The sequence below is a fragment of the Eptesicus fuscus genome, chromosome 4, assembly GCF_027574615.1.
Source record: "Eptesicus fuscus isolate TK198812 chromosome 4, DD_ASM_mEF_20220401, whole genome shotgun sequence".
In the NCBI taxonomy this organism is placed as follows: domain Eukaryota; kingdom Metazoa; phylum Chordata; class Mammalia; order Chiroptera; family Vespertilionidae; genus Eptesicus; species Eptesicus fuscus.
The window spans coordinates 58,263,512-58,285,009 of NC_072476.1; the positions used below are offsets into that span (position 1 = coordinate 58,263,512).

Below are 21,498 nucleotides of genomic sequence, written 5' to 3' on the forward strand. Positions count from 1 at the left end.
CTGGAGGTGGTCAAAGAGGCCCAGGAGGGCAGAGCAGAGAGATAAGCAACTGAGAACAGAGCTGTCCATCAGCTTAAGATCTCCCACCCTTCCCAGCATCAGCTGTAGGATTGGTCATCTTCTGGCTTTCTTTCTAACAGAACCACTGAGGAATAAACAACATGGATTGATCTAACTTACCATTGCTTCTCATCTCTCTCTAGGGAATGCTGGAATTAATCTGCTTATGGTTGAAGAACTGTACTGAAGCTATAGTAAACATGCAAGAGAAAGCAGGCTTCAAACAACTGTCTCTAATTGCAGTTAAAAGAGTGGGCCAACCTTCATTCCAGATAGAACAAGAACAAATAGAACCAGTAATATTGAAAAGCAATCTCCTGATATGTGAAATAACAAGGGTCATGAATACAAATGTCCATGAAAGTATAATTTCTGTTTTCTCCAAAAAAAAAAAATAGAAATTTGGATATTATTAGTATACTGTATTCTCATCATGACGTCAGCAATTATTTTTTAATAAAAATATTATTTCTTAGTTAGTAACTTTATGGTTGACAATAACCTGGCCAATGCCTCTTTAATCAAGTGATCTGAGATAGCATCATTTGAATTAGACATGTTGGTATCTATACCTCCTGAATGAAGGCACTGAAAACAGCACACCATCACTCCTTGCTAAAAAATGCTTAATTCCAATCTAATCATGAAAAAAACTTAAACAGGATCTGTAGGGTAGCTACTATTATCATATCAATATTAATGTCCTGGTTTAACTAATTTTACTATAGATACGTAAGATGTAAACCTTTGGGAAAGTTGAGTGAAGGGTATACAAAAGTTCTCTGTACTGTTTTTGCAACTTTTGTACTCTAATATTTTTTAAACATAAAAAGTTATAAAAAGAAATTATCTTTTTTTTCATAACCCTATTCCCTATGTCTATTTTAAACAATTTAAAGGATTTAATTTAATTACATGCTATCTTTCTATTATTTTGTCTACTTTAAGTAATTCAACATTGATATTTGCTTTTAAATGTTGAATGATGCTTGAATGCATGAACTACAGAAGGAATCTATACTAATAAAAGGGTGATACACAAATTGGTCATGATACCCTCACAGTAACAACCAAACAGCAGGTTGTGTGGGGCGACCAGGCCAGCAGGGGGCTTAGCGAGGGATGACCAAATGACTGACCAGCAGGCTGCGTGGGGCGACCAGGCCGGCAGAGGGGGCAGTTGGGGGCAATCAGGCTGGCAGGCAGAGGCAGTTAGGGGTGATCAGGCAGGCAGGCAGGTGAGCAGTTAGCAGCCAGCGGTCCCAGATTGTGAGAGGGATGTCCAACTGCCGGTTTCGACCAGATTCCTGGGATCAGGCCGAAACCGGCAGTTGGACATCCCCCGAGGGGTCCCGGATTGGAGAGGGTGCATGCTGGGCTGAGGGAACCCCTCTCCCCCATGCACGAATTTTGTGCACAGGGCCTCTAGTAATATTTATAATGGGAAAATATAGATTGTCAATGCCTATTCTTTACTTACTCTCTGTCTGCTAACGGGCATGGTGATTGTTGTTTAAGTTTCCTAATGCTTTGCTTCCTTTATTATGGGACCTCCTCCCCACACTTCCTTTAGGGAACTGCTCTTTCCTTACTGAAAACACTAAAATAATCATGGCTGCAAGTCACAGGAAAGCTAATACCTTCAGCCCATTTTTAAATGCCAGGTTGATCACATGGCCTACATTTGGCCAATAATAATACTAAAACTTTCCTGCTACAGTGATTGGTCCTGGGCAAACATATTGGTCAAGCCTTGCACCTTGAGTTCTTCTCTGGAATCTTCATAGTGAGCATGGAAAGGAAGTCTTTTTTCTCTCTGCATTATAAACTGGAAAACTGTGATCCCAGAAGTACCAATAGCTATGTACTTCATACTGTGGAAGAACATGAGAAATAAGAGCTGCAAAGATGTAGAAGCTGAGAAATGAGGGGAGAGAGAGAGAGAGGAAAGGAAAGGGAAGGGAAGGAAAGGGGAGGGAAGAGGAGTTTACTTGTTAATGCTACTTAAGTCTCTAGTTCAACCTCCTTGGCCAGATCTAATGTATTTAATGTCTCTGTTCTAATCTCCTCGGCCAAATGTATATTTCTTTTTTCATGCTTTAATTACACAAACCAATAAATTTCCCTTATCTTGCTTAAGCTGGTTTATAGTTAAAACACAGCTCTTTGTCTTTTGAATCCAAATAATTTTGATTCATCCAAAATGACTTCATAGATATAGATATAGATATAGATATAGATATAGATATAGATATAGATATAGATAAAAACCTAAGTGACTGTTATATCAGAATGACTGGAAGTACCGGTCACTATGATGCGCACTGAGCAGGCAGGCAGGTGAGCAGTTAGGGGCAAGCAGGCAGGCAGACAGGCGAGCGGTTAGGGGCGAGTGGTCCTGGACATCCCCCAAGGGGTCCTGAATTACGAGAGGGTGAAGGCTGGGCTGAGAGACCCCCCTCCAGTGCCCGAATTTTGTGTACTGGGCCTCTAGAGTGTGTGTGTGTGTGTGTGTGTGTGTGTGTGTGTGTGTGTGTATAATGGTACTGTTTATATTACTACTTCTTGAAGCTGATTCAAGAGGAGTGGACAGGCGATATGGATGAATTTTAGTTTAACAATAAATTTATTCTAAAAGGGAGATACCTGAACTGGTGTCAAAGATCACTGAGGAATATTAGAAAGCAGGACAAGAATCAGTGCTGAAAGACTAGAGATGGTAAAAAATTCTCAGTTCCAAGAATGAAAAGAAAGTGCTATGAATTAGATCAAGAGACTACCATCAATTTCAGAATTAGTATTAAAAAATTTGGTTTGTATCCCTGACAAAATAAACATTCATCTCTAGCACCAGCATGACATAGAAATAATACTATTGTCAGCAAGAGTCAGTCCTACAGACGCTATGTATCTGGACTTCAGCATATTATGTGACAAGGTCTTTCTACTATCCTTTGAACAGTCACTGTTAAGGTAAACTAGTAACTGTTTCTAAAGTGTAATGATTATTAAATCAATTAACTTGTAGGGCAGTTTCTGGTGTCTCTATCTTCTGTTTTTATAAATCTTTTTAATAATAGCCTGAATAAAGACACCAAGAAAAAACTGACTGCATTTGAATACATCATGAAGCTAGGAGCAAATTGTTGGATGATAAAATCAAGATTTCAGACATCCTGAGAGGCTAAAATTCAGTCAGGGAAATAAAATTAGTTTTACACTTACACACAGATAACAGAAACATAAAAACAGTGTGAGTCAGTTTAGAAATGTGACTTAATAGCAGCACATGTGATTACAAATAGAGATTCTAATAAACTATTATTTCAATAAATAAAAAAATAAAGCTATTTCAATTCTAGGCTGTAATGGCAGGATAGTTTCCAAAAAGAGGTAAAATTCTTGCTCTAATCAGCACATGTATGGCCAGCTATACTACATTTAATTCTGGGTGCCATATTTTATTTATTTATTTAGTTAGTTAGTTAGTCAGTCAGTCAGTTAGCTAGTTAGTTAATCCTCACCCGAGGATATTTTTCCATTGGTTTTTAGAAAGAGTGTAAAGGAGGGGGAGAGACTGAGAGAAATATCGATGTGAGAGAGACACATTTATTGGTTGCCTCCAGCACGTGCCCCAACCAGGGCCAGGGATCGAGCCAACAACCTAGATACGTGTCCTTGACTGGAATCAAACCCCAGATCCTTCAGTCTGCAGGCCAACTGGCTAGAGCACAGGTGCCATATTTTTAAATGTATGTTAAAAAGATCCTGTCTAGACAAGAGTAACCAGGATGCAATTATTTTTTAAAAACTAAAGATGTTTAACCATGAGTAGAAAACTAAAGAACGGGCTGTTTGGGGAGACTCAAAATTACCTAACCACTTGAGAATATTTGCAGGGAGTGTCATACATTTAGGGGAGTGTTAACTAGATCAATGCTCCTCAAACTTTAATTGCATATGAATCACCAGGGACTCATTAAAAATGCAGATTTTGATTCAGTAGCTCTAGAGTGAGGGCTGACAGACTGAATTTCTAACAAGTTCCAAAGTGATACTTATCATGATGGTGTGTGGACCACACTCTGAGAAAAAGGAACTAGAAAGCTCTTAAAGTCACTTTTCAATACTGATAATCTCTAATTCTCATGGGAAATACACTTCAGGGAGAAAGCAGTTACATCCTGTGTTTCCCATGTGAAAATGGCAGTGTTTGAGAGCATAGAAAAAGCAGGAGCATTGCCTGGAAACAGAAGCAGGAATATTCCAAAACTCATTTAGTAAGTGCATATTTTAAAATAACCTGTTCCACAAAGCTGGGGGTGTCACAATCTCTGACTAAACTATATTACAAATCTACAGTAATCAAAATAGAATGGTATTGACAGAAAGCCAGACAAACAGACCAATGAAACAGAATTGGGAGCCCAGATATAAACTCATACATATACTAGCAACTAATTTTCAACAAAGAGCCAAAAACGTACAATGGAGAAAGGAAAATCTCTTCAATAGTGTTGGGAAAACTGGAAAGCCACATGCAAAAGAACAAAACTAGACTACTATCTGACTCCATACCCCAAAATTAAGTCAAAATGGATTGAAGACTTGAATATAAGACCTAAAACAATAAGATTCATAGAAGAAAATATAGGCACTAAACACAGGATCTTGGTCTCAGAGGGGTCTTTGTGAACTTGACCCCAAAGGCTAGGGAAGTAAAAGTAAAAGTGAATAATTAGGAACTACATCCAACTAAAAAAGTTTCCTCTCAGCAAAATAAACCATCAACAAAACAAAAATGCAACCAAATGAATGGAGGAAGATATTTGCAAACAGTATCTCTGTTAAGGGCTAATAGCCAAAATATATAAAGAACTCATAAAACTGAGTTTGTTACAACAAAAACAAACAAGCTGATTAGAAAATGGACAGCAGACCAAATACACATTTTTCCAAGGCTGATATATAAATGGCCAACAGATATTTTAAAAAAAAGTTCATATCGCCAATTATATGGGAAATGTATATCAAAACATAATGAGATACGACTTCACATGCTGCTAGGATGGCTATTATAAATAATACAAGAAATAACAAGTGTTGGAGAGGATGTGGAGAAAAGGGAACCCTCATGCACTGCTAGTGGGAATGTAAATTGGTGCAGCATGGAAAACAGTATGGTGGTTCCTTATAAGAATATTAAGAATAGAGCTGCCATATGACCCAGCAATCCTCTTCTGGGTAGCTACCTGAAAATTTTGAAAACTCTTATTCAAAAAGATATATGTACTCCTAAGTTCGTTGCAGCATCTATATATATAAAAGGCTAAGTGACCAGCCAACTGGCCCACCAGCCAATGGGCTGGTAGATCTGATGTGCACTGACCACCAGAGGGCAGATGCTCAATTCAGTAGCTGCCAAGTGATAGCAACTTTGCAGAGTGACCTCTCACACTCGGGGACCCCTTGGGGGATGTCAGACTGCCAGTTTTGGCCTGATCCCCGCAGGCGAGGCCAAGGGACCCCACCTGTTGGAGGGACCGTGCTCACTCTGCAGACACCCTTCGAGCCTCGTTGCTGCCCCAGGTGCAGCTGGCCTGGGAGGGACTGCAGGAGGTTGGCACCCATCTCGCCTAATCCCGCCCCGCCGGCCACCTTCTAATTAATTTCCTTTCAATGTGCAGGAATCCGTGCACCGGGCCTCTAGCTATTTATAATAGCCCAAACATGGAAATAACCCAATCATGCTTGGATTGATGATTAGATAAAGCAGATATGGTACATATATACAAAGGGATACTACTCAGCCATAAAAAGATGAAATGTTGCCATTGGTAACAACATAGATCAATCTTGAGAGTATTATGCTAAGTGAATTAAGTCATATGGAAAAAAATATGAACTGTATAATTTCACTAATATGTGAGATATAGAAAAAGCAACAAATGAACAATCAAAACAGACAAAAATAACCTGTTCTAATTAAATAAAAATTGTTAATAAATACTTGTATATGACTACATTTAATTATCCACTTTCATTAGAAATGACTGGTCATTTTCAATAATTATAATTTACAGCACTCATTTCTTCATTCTAATAATTCAATTACATATTAAATTTATAATATATAATTGACTTTAACTGTTTGTCTAGTTCATTCAACAAAAATCCTTTATAATTAGTTATCTACCTCAGAGACTTTCAGTGTACAGACTTTACTTTATTATTCTCTTACCTCCATTCCTAAAGAACAGAACTTTCCAACTGGTGGAATTATAGATGTCCCTCAAGATATTTGATCTTCTCATTCTTTGGAAAAGACAGGCAAATTGCTTGATCCTGGCCTTCTGGGGAAAAAACCCAACCAGATTGTCAGTCAGCCAATCATAATTAGTGACACCTAGCCCTCATTGGTCTGGCCTCATGGCAGTGGGCTCAGTCAAGCTGAATGAATGTCCATCACCTTGAAATCTACTTCAGCAACTTGCTGCAAGCATGGCCTTTTCCATCATGGGGAAAGGATCTGTGTATCTGCTGGAGAAATTCATGTTCTGAGTGCTTAATTAGCATAGCATACCCACTAAAATTTGGTCATGGGGGGATAAGAAAGTCAGCCATGTATCTTTAGGTGGTGGTCCCAATATCAGCTTTTTCATACATTAAACATGTTTACCCATTTGTAGCAAAATAAGTGCATGGTAACATCTCTAAAAGGTATGTGTATTTTTAAAATTTATTTTATCCTATTTTTTCATGGACATGGACAATAGTGTGTATTTTTAAATTTAGAATTTCAATATAAGTTGTAATACTTGACATACAAAGTTTAGGTGGATTTTAAACCTATAGTATCCTTTTATTACATTCCAATGGTAAATTTGGTAAGGAAGTAAAAGGAAGAGTTGCTATATTTAAAATCAAATTTTGTAAATGTTTTAATGGTTGTAAAAGTTATTTCAAAATATTTATTCTCTATTTGTGCAAATAAAATTTTTCATTGACAGCAGCTATCAAGAATTTGAAAATATTTTTATTAAAATGTTTTTATTAGAAATAGTACATAGATTTTCAAACATAAAACTTGATTTGAGGCAAAAAGTTATATGGAAGTATATTCATATTTCTTAATTCAAAGTAATATATATTCAATTTTAATATACTGCCCAACTATTATATTTTCTTTTCTTTCCAAAATTGTTTTATATAAAGAAAATGTAATGAGCCCTAGCTTGTTTGGCTCAGTGTATAGAGTGTCAGCCCGCAGACTAAGATTCCTGGGTTCGATCCTTGGTTGCAGGCTCGATCCCCAGCTCTCATATTGGTATTTTTCTCTGTCTCTCATATTGGTAATCTCATATTGGTATTTTTCTCTGTCTCTCCCCCTCCCTTCCACTCTCTCTAAAAACCAATGGAAAAATACCCTTGGGTAAGGATTAACAAAAAATAAAATGAAATGTCTTAAAAAATGTAATGAATCTCTTTACCAAGTCCTATACAGGTCTCCCCAGTATTCACTTTGTGATAAATTATTGAGCACATTGTTCTGGGCACTTAAGTGTAAATACTTCATTTCACCGGTTTAAAATTTTGTTTTCTAAGACTAAAGAGATATGTTGATCTATAAGTCTTTGAACATATTTTTACTTCTTGTTCATACTAGCCTTGCTCTTATTACTCTTTAAGAAAACTTAATAAATAATTAACTGTATCACTGGGCAGATGGGAGCAATCATGAAAGGCATGATACTCACTGGATAATTCACAATAGAAATACAATCTTCTTCAGTTTCTTAATTATCCTGTTTTATATGTAAACTAATCAAATGAAACAAATGCTATTAAAACTAACTTGCCTCTTCTAATTCATGATATAAATACAAAACTGATGAGCCTGGGGGTTATTATTATGATCCACACAGTAGGATAGGCTAGTTGGCCCTTAATTTGACAAAGTTAAGATGGACCCTACATTTAAATGTGCACCCCTAGCCTTAGTAAACATTCATTTCTTCTACATCCCAGAAACTGTGGCATAGAATGTTCGTCAGATAAAATTCAGACAATTTCTGAATAAAGTACTCATATATATTGTTTGGATGGGGATAGTACCTTCTTACTATGAGAAGCAGTTTACCCTATTAAGTACATCAACCAAATGTTTATTCCAGTCTTTCACAGTGCTCCATTTAAGACAAATGTTTCATTAATGAGACCTTGGTCTCATTGTCAACACTCTGCCAAATTGATTTTCTCAAACAATAATAAGAAAGGACAAACTTTTTCTGCTCTAACCTTACCTACCACTATTAAACATTTGCCACAGTTTCTTTTGCTTTGCTAGCACACAGCATCTGTCTACTGCGAAAATGAAACACCCTAGAGAGCTTGAGGCCACAATTCAGGCTGAGGCATGAAGGGAAAAGAAGACAGTTTATGTAGCCATCAACACTCACACATGTGAATTTACAGAGCAGACAGAAGAGCCATCAGAGACCATTCCACAACATCTCATGTGAGTTACATTATTGTGATACACTTAACTGCATCACAAGGCTCATTAACATTGGCATTTTTTTGTTTGTTAAGCTTTATGTTTAAAGAAATTATCAATGTAGTCCAAATTTCTGCAAACATGGAGGCAACTGAATAATTAGTACTACCCAGCCACATTCTCCACCAAGTTTCATTTGCTTTCTGTAAAGGATATCTTTTGCTTCCTTTCTTCACAAGCTAACATGCCTTCTTTCCAATCTTACCCCTTTTCTTCTCTTTCTCTAAAATGGATTGCGCCCCCCGGCGGTTGGGAGTTAAAAAAAGAAAAAGAAAAAGAAACAAAAAACCTTTCACATACGAGATTTGATTCCTTGCAATTTTACTTTTGGGCTAAGTCCAATACGTTCCCGTGAGTTCCATGTAAGTAGTCACGATCATGAACCTAACCACACTTCTCCCCTGCAGTCAAATCCCATTTTCTATTTTAAAGAGAAGAAAGGCACAGGACAAAAGATAAACAGCTTGGCTCTAGCCAGCGGAGAAGGGCGGCAGTCCTGGGGCTCCGAGGGAAGGGCAGCTCCGACCACAAGCGCCTGTGGCGCTGTCCACTCCTCGGTGCTGAATATTACACACCAGGGCTTTCCCTGCCAGGTTCAACCTCCAGAATCAGAATAGGCTCCGCCACGGTAGACTAAACTCATTCCCTGGGGCGGGGGTTCATTTGGACATTTGATAATTCGCTTTCCATGGAAAAACATTCTTCCACAAGGAGACAATGTGCATTTTATGGGAAAGTAATGGCATAGTTTCAGTTCAAAACCAAAGTGAAGGGCTCTACTGAAGGAAAATGGAAAGTTAGGAGTTAATGAAACCTGCTCTTTCTCTGCCCAGTCAACACAACAGCATTTGGGTCCCTAGTCCCTTCCTGGTTTGTGAATAAAGAAATAATTTTCTGTTTAAAAAAACCATGTGCTTAATCATTTTTCCAATAAGCATTATAAAGTGGGTGATACTGGGCTCTGCAATATCTAGAATAGAATTTTAGACATTTTTTTTTCACTGAAATTGAGAGACAGAGGAAAGAAAAAAAAATAACCTTGTTCATTAAGATGGTTTGAATGGTTTAAAATACATTTTTAAAAATATTGCTCTAACATTGTTTTCCAGACGTGCTCACTTTCTTAGGCAATTTAGATCAGAATCTGGGGAGTAGAGGCTTTTCTTCTACTGCCCTCCCAGCCCCTGTCCCATTGGAAAGATTTAAACGCCCTGCTCTTTATAGCAGGTGCTGATTGACACCCCCAGGGTCATTATAAAAATCCTTCTCTCCCCTCCCCCAAGAAATAATCAAATAAATATAAAGAAAACGGACAAAAGGGAGGGAAAGTGTACTGCACTCCCAGCCTTTGGTTCTTGGTAGTTACATGAAATGGGGCGCTTCTCTTTTGAGAAGTGAAGGTGTTTCTTACAGCTACAGAATTTATGATCAGACAGGGACAGTGTTAACTGATCCCAGCAAATGGTTCCTTCCTTTTCTTAATCCCTCGTTGCTTATTTTAGCCTCTTCTCCACCCCGCCAGGAATACCATCTAGATCTTAGTCCAGGTAGATCTGACGTCAAGAGATGGCTTTCGTAGATTTGACGTGTAAACACTCATTTCCATTCCAGCGGGGAAGGGCTGGGGCTCCACTCAGCCGGAGACGAGAGAACTGCACTCAGCGCTCGCCACCGCCCAGCCTCTCCTCGAGTCCCTCCACTCTCCTCACAGAGCAACCGGGGCGAGAGGTGGTCCAGAGCCCGAGTGTGGAAAGAGCGAATCTTTCTGGCTTTTCTCCTGTCTTGCTTCTTCCCCGCTTCTGCTTCCCACTTCTGTGCCAGCGAGTGTGTGAGCCATGCAGCGAGGAGCCTGGACTCTGCAGTGCACTGCTTTCGCTCTCTTTTGCGCTTGGTGTGCACTGAACAGTGTAAAAGCGAAGAGGCAGTTTGTGAACGAATGGGCAGCGGAGATCCCCGGGGGACCAGAGGCAGCCTCGGCCATAGCTGAAGAGCTGGGCTATGACCTTTTGGGACAGGTAAGAGTTTGCACTTTCAAGAAACTTTCTGGGGTCCCGGGGGACGGGCGGGACCGAAGCGCGATCTCCCGAGAGAGAGAGCCCCAGGTGGCACACTCCTGAGCCCCGTGGCAAAGAGCAGGGAGCTTCTTCAGCTCTCGCCCCTGCGGGCTGGGAGCGAAAACGCTTGCATTATTTATTGTTTGGGCTGGGCGCAGCCAGGCTGAACGAAGCCGCTGCAGCTGGGTAGAGCTTATTCTTGCTGCTGCCCGCTCTGGAATTGAAATCCGTTCCCGCACGGTTTGAAGAAAAATCCCTCCACACTTACTCACCGAACTTGAGATGCACGCAAGCTCTTACCAGCAAAGCGCCCCCGGGAGAGGCGGTGCGCTCCGTCCCCTGGGACTCAGCCAGTCTGCGTCAGGAGCCGGCTGTTTCCTTCCTTTCAATATGGCAGCATCAGACCCACGTCCTGTTGCAAAGGGGCTAAACAGGCTTGGAGGTGTCCGCGGAAGCCTTTGGGGGCGCGTCTGGGGCGTTGGGAGAGCAGCAGTGGCCAGGACTAGAGATCCAGAGGCTGGGGGGTCGCTAGGGTCCTGGGGAGCTGGCGGGGGCGGGGTGTGGGGGGGAAGATGGGTAAAAGATATGGACCAACTCTTCACGCCCGGGGAATTCACCGAAAACTTGCAAAGTCCGAGCTTCACAACTTTGCTTTGGTCGTCAGCACTCCTACCCCCACCCAAAGGGTCAAACTTCAAAACTGACTGTGGAGAAAAGATTTATTTATTTTCTGTTCCACAGCCAAATGCATAATAGCATCCCTGGGGGTTTCAGCTTGAGAGGGAAACTTGCCTCCGAGTGAGGACTGTGTTAATAGACAGCTGGGGGCGGGGCGGGAGCTTTAAGGCTTGAGGGTGGGCGTGGGGGCGGGAGGAACGGGATGGGCTGCTTAGCTGCGTAATTCAGGGGAGAAAACCCGGGGATGTGAGTTCGAATCTAAGTGTTCCTTGGCTTAGAATCAAGCCCTCACCTCTTGCCTTGGGAGTTGAGCGGAGGAGGAGGGAGTTGTAAAACATTTTGGCGCCGTTTTTTCTGGAGGTGGTGGCAGAGCTGTGCCTGAAGTCACAGATGAGTAATCTGCGTGGGCGTAGGCTACGCCATACAGCGAACCCACTGGGGAATATGCCTTCCCTTTGCCAGACGCTTCGTTCTCCAACTTTATGAGCCAAACTGCCTTTGAAATGCCCAGCAGAAAAGTCAGTACACAGATCGATTTCTCCGTGTCCCAGCATCAGACCAAAACTTCTGCTTTTGTTCACACCTCATTCTGTGCCAGGCTCCCTGTTAGGGGCTGAGGACTAGGAGGAAAAGACTTTCAAAACGTCAAGAATCTAGAGGAGACTGGTTTAGAAACAAATGGTTGTAATGGCATGTCATTGGTGTAGTAATAGCTGTACCCAGAGTCTCCATCTTTGTGGATTGAAGTGGCAAGGGAATTGGGGAGGGGTGAAAGAGGACGGCACAGAGGAGGAAACACTTGCACAGTGTTTAGGAAGAAGTCAAAGTCTGATAGGAAAGCATGATGAGATTGGAGAGGCACTCCAGACATCGAAAATCGCTTGTGGGAAACCGAGATACAAAGAAAGCTGCTTAGTAGTAATTTGGAAACTGCAAGGAATTGTATTTGAGAGAGTGAGTGTGTAGTGAGTGGAATCGTACTGGTGTGTATCGGGGGCATGATGGAGATCTTGTGTGTCCTATAAGGGTGGGGGGCAGACTAGGGGCTTAATCCTATAACCTTTGGACAGCTAAATAACACTGTAACTGGTAACTGTGGAAGGAGATTGTGGGAGAGAGCAAAAGATAATCCTTCTTCCTTTTCTCACCTATTAGCCCCAGGCATACATCCAAACCTGGACCATTCATTATAGGAATTGCCTTTCAAAGTCACAAATACCAAAACTAAAAAACAATAAGTCAGAATTCTTGGTAGGATCCTCAAGGAAGGGATGGCATAGTCACAAGCTTTAAAAAATAGTAGGAAAAACTATATTTACACATGATTTGCATATGCTATATTTTCTCTAGCCATTTTCAGTTAAAGTGGCATTACTAACAAATGTCTAAAAAATAACAATTCTTTGTAAAAAACTAATAATGCTTTCCTGGTTCTGCTTATTTCTCCCTCTGTTTTCACTAAGTTAGCTGAGCTCCTTAAGGCCTCAGGATTGGGGGGTGAGCAAAACCAGTTTAATAGCAAAAATAGAGCTAAGCATTGGTGATCTTTCCTATAGCTACTGTTTTTCCTCCCCAACTCAATCTAGAACTTATAACAGATTTACTCCTTGAAGTTTAGGCTTTGAGCAGGGCCTAAGGATCTCTATTTAAAAGTTCTCTAGGTGATACCCTGGCTGGTATGGCTCAGTTGTTTGGAGTGTCCTCTCATATACCAAAAGGTTATGGGTTTGATTCCTGGTCAGGACACATACCTGGGTTTCAGGTTCTACCCCCAATCAGAGCAACCAATTGATTTTCATTCTCTCTCTCTCTCCTCCTCTCTCTCTCTCTCTCTCTCTCTCTCCCTCCCTCCCTCCCTCCCTCCCTCCCTCCCTCCCTCCCTCCCTCCTTCCCTCTCTCTCTCCCTCCCTCCTTCCCTTCTGCCTCTCTAAAATCAATAAGCATGTCTTTGGGTGAGGATTTAAAAAAATCATCTAGGTGTTGAGAACCACCAAATTAAAGAATACAGTTCTTCTGAAATAACCCATAGCCAGTTATTTGTCCCTTAATTTAAAAAGAAATACAGGGTATCTAGAGAATTTGATTGCTTCAAATTAAGTACTGTTTTGAATAAAGGGACACTAACTTAAAAGAATAATGAACATAGTTCTAAATGAACCAAAGGTGTTGATAGTCACCCAGGGGAGTTTACATCTGCCCTAAATGTGGCATGTTGGCTTTTCCCCCAAAGCTGTAAACTAGTGGAAAGTCTAATGGTCACTACTCGTAGCTTGTAACAATTATCACTATGGAGTCAATGGTTATATTTGATAACAACAACAAATTGTTGCAAGTGAATGTGACACTGACCATACATAGTAAACAAAGGGTTTGCTTGCTTTCCACAGATTATTGTTCTCTGAAAGAATGAATTTGATAAAATGGGTTTTTAAAAAAGAAATATCTACCCAATTACACAATATTGTCTCATAGAAAAACAAATGGAGTTCCTTTGAAATGTGTGAAACAGAAGCACCTCAGCCCCCAAGTATAGTGGGAGCCCAAGTGATAACGTCATGAGGTTCCTCTCACTCAACACACTAACCAGAGAGAGATGGCTTCTAACAGTATCTTCTTCATGACAAAAACAGTTAACTTCATGTACAAGGAATGGGCTTAATAAAAACTGTCTCTAATTTAGCTTGGTTTCAATTGACTCCATATATTTATTTTGGAAAGTGGATTTTATTTTTAATTTCTTTTATTTTATAGATCGGATCACTCGAAAATCATTACCTCTTCAGACATAAAAACCACCCCCGGCGGTCTCGAAGGAGTGCCCTTCATATCACTAAGAGATTATCTGATGATGATCGTGTAAGTGTTGTGCATTTGTCTTCAAAACAACCTGACTTATCTGCTCTCTATATGATTGCCCACAAGAGCAAAAGCACTTCGCAAATGTGATTCTTCTTTATTAAGATCACAATTATTCATCTGTAGTGCTTGTTATTTCCACAGGGTTGTGGAAATTATACATAATAACTGGGTTGGATTGAATTGGTTGAATTATCTAAATTACACACACACACACACACACACACACACACACACACACACACACCTCACAAATCCAGTCTACAGTCATGAAAGTAAATATTGAAAATAAAGTGGCAGCACTAATTAAAATGTTTGACAATACAATCAATCAACAACCTTTTATGTTATGCCTATTATGTACCAAGCACTTCAATATCTGATGTGGGAATGCCAAAGAAATATATGAGCCTTGCTTTTAATAACATTTCACTGTAATTGAAAATGACATCCTGCCATTTCTATTTAGGTTGGTTGTATAGGAAACTAGTATTTATGAGGGAGCTTTAAATCCATGTCTCATAAATAAAAGTTTTCCTAAGTATTATATTGTTTGATCCAAAACACGTTATCTCTTTTTAGCCTGGTTTGAATACATATTCAATGTTTAGGCAACAGCACGAAATGTCTAGAATGAATATAGGTAAATAATATTTGGATAATCTGAATGTATGTATAATATAACTATTGATTTTTAAAGTCTGTTTTAAGGTCAGCAAACATTAATAGAAATGTTGACTATATTGGGAATATTGCAGTTTGCATATACAATGTTGCCTTTTCTCAAAAATGTGCATACTGATGGAAACTTATCCTGTCTAGGCTAATATCTGTGTACATGATTTCTGTTGCCTAGGACAATCTAGAGACTTACAAAAGTTTTGTGAGAGACAGAACACAAACTTTCAACTTCCTAGAAAGAAATGTGTAAGTGAAAGAAAGGTAAAAGAACTGTTGAAAGTATATGAAATTCACAAACCCTGTGAAATAATTTGCTTTTTCATTTGTTCTGCAACTAATAGAATTTTAAAAAGCGAATAAGACAGCCTTGGCCAGATAGTTCAGTTGGTTGGAGAGTCATCCCATGTGCCAAAGAATTGTGGGTTCAATTCTCCATCAGGGCACATGTGTAGATTTCTGTTCAATCTCCAGTCAGAGCATGTACAGGAGGGTCTCTCTCTCTCTCTCCCCCCCCCCCTCTCTCTCTCTCTCTCTTTCTCTCTCTGCCACCCTTTCTTCTCTCTTTAAAAAACAAAAACAAGTCAATAGCAGCATATCCTTGGGTGAGGATTAAAAAAGGTTAAGAAAATAATAAGACAGATTATGAGGGTAGGGAATAATTGGATCTAGGTTACTACTGTTCCAATGTAAAATGCAACCACACCCTGACAAAGAATGCTATCTCAGGACCACAGACAGTGGCACACAGCTCATACACACCCATTGCTGGCTTTTACTGGCATTAATGGCTAGAAGTAGGAGACCAAATCAGAGCCCAGAACACTACTTTAAAAGTTTCTTGTCCAGAGAAGACTTTCCTTCACCATCCCAAAACAGACAGCTTATTATCTGTAGGCTCTGGGAAGAAGGACAAATTTCAGGACTCCGGCTAAGCTTAGTCCTTGGGCAAAACAAGAGAGAGACTTCCTTGTTTATTAAAGGCATGCCTGTCAGCAATGCACAGGAAATCAAACTGACCTCCCTTCTCATCTTCATAGGAGAAAACTGGATAGAGTGGAGCATTCCTAGCTGTTGTTATTACTTAAAACAATCTCACTAAAATGAACAGATGCACCAGTTCCATTCTTTAGATATTTCCTTAATAGTTGATTTGGGGGAGAAATCTCAAGGAGTAATGAAGAAGAGCTAAGAATGTACTCTCTAACATCACTTCATAAGAAATAAGTCTGTATGATCCTATAAAATTATCTCCTGAATAATTTAATGTAGAAAAATTCTAGAACCCATAAAAGCTTGAAAGGACAGGTGGACTAAGTGATCTTTAATGCTCTTTCCAAATCAAAAGGATTATTTACAAAATTAAGTGCATAATACCTATTATACACATGATAGTAAGAGCACCATTTTATTCTGTCCGACTTGGTTTGCTCTTATAGAGATTAATAAGGGATCTGTAGTCAGTGACACTGATCACAACAGTTTCCAACAATTGAGTGTCAGAGTGCCTCTTTTTATATTCCATTTTTAAAAAATTGCTTTTGTCATTTTACTGCCTGTTTTTGATAGGGAATAATATCCTTTCAAATTAGCCCTCTGAAATGCAGCAACCCTCTATCTTTATAAGGCTGTTAATGAAATCTCCAACTATAAGCTACTCTCATCCTCAAAAATTAGTTCTTATTCCCTAGCAGCCAGCTTTCAAAGATCGACTCAGAGACAGGCAGTATATTCGAAGCAGTGGGTATTTTAAGTCAAATAAGCTTGAAAATATAGGCACTTTAAAAATAAATTATAGTGACTAATTTCTAGCTCTCAAGTCTCTCCAATATTTATAATTGGTCTGCAGTATATTTTCTAATTGAAAATTCAGTCTTAGTGGATAGGTTTATCCTTCAGTTGCAAATTATCTTTTAGTTTTTATTTTTGGATGACTCCTAAGTATCCTCATGTTAACAATATCCCAACAAACCCTGGGCTGTCATCATGTTTACAACAGAGAGGATATGCTTTGGGTAGGAAACAGTCTTGTTGCCCAGCAAAGTAAGAGCAGGATATTATCTGCTACAGAATATAGCCACAAGGCAGCCCCTCTCCCTCTCAGGACCTCAAGTATAATAGGATTATGCCGTAAATGTGGGGCAGGTAATTTTTGTACTGTCAGATCTCTTTGCATAATACATGAGACTAAATTAATGGTAAGTGTGCATGGTCAATAGTGCTCATTCATCACTCTGGATCTGTTTCTTATATTAAATACTCTTAAGTAGGAGGATGAAGCACAGGGGAGCCAGATTTGCAAAGACATAGCACCTTTCTTGTCTTGTGTAACACTTACTATTTCTACCTTTTGTGTGTAATGGAAGAGAAATTAAGCTGTAAGAGCATTATAAAAACAGTCTCTGGGATCTCTTAGTCTGTTGACTCATTCCATGAACACGAACAAATTTCCACCTACAGAGTCCTGGAACCTCAATATAAAAAATGGGTATTATGGTCCATTTGCTGATGAAAGCAGGCTGAACTTTTACTCCCACTGTAATCACAGTGTAAATAATTTGAGGCAATCATCACTTCTCCTCTGCCTAAAGGTTCACTTGACTGTAATAGAGGAAATGTTCATCTCCCCAGTGGGCAAATCCTTCTCCCTGAGCTGCCAGTTTGATCTGTAGTTAAACATAAACATTGTGGAGCTGCCTAAACTCTGATGGGAAGGGTATTAGGCCTAGTTAGAGGAAAGATGATTACACGGAGGTAGCTATTTGGCTGTTGATTTTTTTTGCTATAAAACTCCTTGTAGGTTATATGGGCTGAACAACAGTATGGAAAGGAGAGAAGTAAACGTTCAGTTCGGAGAGACTCAGCAGTAAATCTCTTCAATGACCCGATGTGGAATCAGCAGTGGTACCTGGTAAGTACCTGCAGGACTGTGTGGGACCCTCATTATTTATTTTGTTACATCTGCACAATAGATTTGTCTTAATGATGGAGAATTCAGCAGAGGGCTATGTTATTTGGAGGTCAGGGCTAATGTGACCTTCCATGATCTGGATCTTCTGTTTTACTAGGTGGGAGTGTCTGAAACACAAATCTTCAGCTGCTATGGTTGTGGGGGTGGGGGTTACCTTCATGTCTTCTTTTTTTAAAAAAAATTTTAATACAGTTTTATTGATTTCAGAGAGGAAGGGAGAGGGAGAGAGAGATAGAAGCATCAATGATGACAGGGAATCATTGATTGGCTGTCTCCTGCACGTCCCCCACTGGGGATCGAGCCTGCAACCTGGGCATGTGCCCCTGACCAGAATCGAACCCAGGACCCTTCAGTCTGCAGGCCGACGCTCTATCCACTGAGCCAAACCAGTTAGGGCTACCTTCATGTCTTCTTAAGCTTACCTGGAGTAAGTGCAAAAGAATCATGTCTTGCAAGTTAGGGGTTCCAAAACAGTATTAATGCAAAAAAACACATTTGGTTAAAGTTATTCTTGAGAACCATCACTCAAAGAACACAGTAAACATGATTCCGTATATAAACCTCTGAGTGACAATTTTTACATGCTTACAGGTGAGAATTTCTGAACAAGGTGAAGAATACAAGGAAAGATAAAAGATACCTATTTGCAGATGTCCAGTTTTGCAAACCATTCTATCTTTAAGATAGTTACCAAATCCTTATTGGTATGTGGGTGTTGCTAGCCTACAAAGTGTTCTCCCTTCTGTTTTAGTAAAAAGCCTCCAGAGTATTAATATATGTTAAGAATATTATAAAAGATTGCCAAAACCGGTTTGGCTCAGTGGATAGAGCGTCGGCCTGCGGACTGAGGGGTCCCAGGTTCGATTCCGGTCAAGGGCATGTGCCTTGGTTGCGGGCACATCCCCAGTAGGGGGTGTGCAGGAGGCAGCTGATCGATGTTTCTCTCTCATCGATGTTTCTGACTCTCTATTCCTCTCCCTTCCTCTCTGTAAAAAAATCAATAAAATATATTAAAAAAAGAATATTATAAAAGATAAATTTTTATGATGGTCATAAGCTAAGGCTTAGACATCCTTGTTGCATAATGGACCACAAAGGGGATCAATTCCTTTTGACTTTCTCTTAACCTAAGCATTACTTGCTCATTGAAAAAGAGTCTCATTAGCTAACATTTGTGCATTTACTATGTGCCAAATACTATTCTATACTATTTGACATGAATTCACTCACTTAATTTTTACAATAACATTATGTTGTAGATATAACTAGTAGCTATTCTGCCCATTTAACAGATGAAGAAGTAGAAACACTGGCAGGTTGAATAACTTGCCAAAGTCACCTGGTTACTAGTGGCTCATAATTCAGAGCTCCAGAGGCCCTACTCTTAACAACCACATTCTATGATTGTTCTTGTGACTGACAGAGAGGCCTTCTTCCCCAGCTTTAGCCAACAATCTGTCTGTAGTTCCAGCCTCCTGTAACTCAGCTTCATGTTGGTTAGTAAGGTCTTCCCCCACCTCTTTCTGAGTGTATCAGCAGTCCGTTCATTGAAACTTTTGATTGTTATTTATAAATGTCATATTGACCCCGTTACCAGAAACCTGGCACGCTTCGAATGTGCCTTTCTCAAATGCACAGGAATGTGCTCAGGCCTGTGTTCCCTTGCTGTCCAGCTCTTCTCTCCTATAGTCCCACACATTTCAGAAATGCTATCTGCAAAAGAAAACCCCAAATTTCCTCCCACAGATACTCCCTAAATCACTCATATTTGTAAATAGACAATTAAATTGCAAGTCCTGGTGAGACCACAACATCCTGGTCATTCTCGGTTCTGTTTTTCCTTTTAAAAAAGTTATAAAGAACATACACGAATGACTGTGAACAAGACAATATAAAGTAGGTTTGTTGTGGCAAAAGAAGCTTAGGATTTTGGGAAGATGGAAACATGGGCTATCAGATAAAGCTTAGGTAGAGGGAAGGCTGGAACATGTCATTATAAATGAAAGAAAGTTAGGGACAAATGTCTTCTCCGAAGCCACTGAAGCTCAAAGAGAAGGGCACAGGGTGATTCATTCTTTGGAGTGATTTTCCATTGGAACAACTGGGGAGAGCAGCACTCTGATGATTCACGGGACCCTACCCTCAACTTTGTTTTTATTTCACCTAATTGTCCTCTTCTAAAGAGAAGAGTGACCTCAGGAAAAACAAAGATGGGTCTCCGGACTGTGGCTTCAGTTCTCATTTTGTAGCAAGGAAATTATGCCTTTACCAATGCTTCTTTGTGTTTCTTTACCAGCAAGATACTAGGATGACTGCATCCCTGCCCAAGCTGGATCTCCATGTGATACCTGTTTGGCAAAAAGGCATCACTGGCAAAGGAGTTGTTATCACTGTACTGGATGATGGCTTGGAGTGGAATCACACAGACATCTATGACAATTATGTGAGTCTGGGAGCTGTCTACAAAGACACACAGTTAGGGCTTTCCTTCCCTCAAACAGGAAGCTGCTCAGATGTTGGCCCAGGGAATGATGGCCCAAGGTTTTGCCATTTCCTTCACCTCCCTGGCAGCCCATATGAATTTACTGTATCAGGGGACATCGAAAGAATTTAATGGAGCTAAGGACTGTACAAAATCATATGTACTGGGGGTGGGAAAAGGCACCTACGCCAAGTAAATGATTAAAAGTCATTCACACTCCATGCCATTCAGTACGGGTGGCATTAAAGCAATCAAATCCAGCCTGATGCCCGAGATCGTTTTCACAGTCTTCCTCTTCACCTCCCTCACGAGTCAGCATCTCTCACGCTGCGAAGCTATGTGAATAGGATGCCTTCCATGCAAATTCAAAGTGTGCAGCACACAGTGCAAAAAGGACAAGCTGAGAAAAGAAAGCTCATTAGAAGTGGGAAATAAGTAAATGAAAAATATTTACTTAATTGTTTATGAAGCTTTCCATAATAGCTTAGGCCTTTATTTAGATCAGTGCTTCATCGTTAACATTGTCCCTTGTCTTTCTCTAACCTTTCTACTCAGCTACATTCCACATCCACAGCTAAAGAGCAAAGGGGAGGGGCGGGGAAGGGAAAGAAGAGATGAAGATTAGCAGGAAGTAGGGGTTATGAAAGGATATGAAAATACGGAGAAGTGGCAGTAGTGGTGATAGAATTCCTAGTGGGAGATGTTTAAGTGTAGCCATCTGGTTGAAAAGGGGGTGGGACCTGGAAGCTTGTCTTGAATTTCAAGCACACCCTCTTTAAACTACACGTTTATTTGGTATACCTGGGGAAGCGGAAAGAGATGCTGTGAACCTGACCCACCTCTTTCCACCTATACTCATAAGTGAGATGAGTGTCACGGTGTTGCTAACTTCTCTGTAGCTTAGTTAAGCCATTCAACTTCTCTGGACCTCAACTTTCTCGTTTGGGAAATGAGGTGGTTGAATTAACTGAACGGATTCCTCCGGTTTTCGTATCCTATGAGTGTCCACGGGCTATTGGTTTGGTAACATTCACTGAGAACTGGATGCTGGCTTGCTTCTCTGTCTCTTCCTGGTTTATGGGCCTAACACATGATCAACCACTGGGCCAGAAACTCTGAAATGCAGACTTTCAAGCTGCCAGCCAGTCTGGAAAGGGGGTAG

General features: G+C 40.2%; 1 protein-coding gene across 1 annotated transcript in view; it reads left to right on the forward strand.

Annotated features, from left to right (window-relative positions):
* Window positions 1–10,264: 10,264 nt before the first annotated feature.
* Window positions 10,265–21,498, forward strand: part of PCSK1 (proprotein convertase subtilisin/kexin type 1) — a 40,003-nt gene continuing 28,769 nt past the window's right edge. Inside the window, exons 1-4 of the mRNA XM_008144526.3 lie at window positions 10,265–10,632; window positions 14,101–14,205; window positions 17,684–17,794; window positions 20,151–20,297. Coding sequence (XP_008142748.2) covers window positions 10,453–10,632; window positions 14,101–14,205; window positions 17,684–17,794; window positions 20,151–20,297 — 543 coding nt within the window. The 5' untranslated portion in view covers window positions 10,265–10,452. The remainder of the gene's footprint in view (window positions 10,633–14,100; window positions 14,206–17,683; window positions 17,795–20,150; window positions 20,298–21,498) is intronic.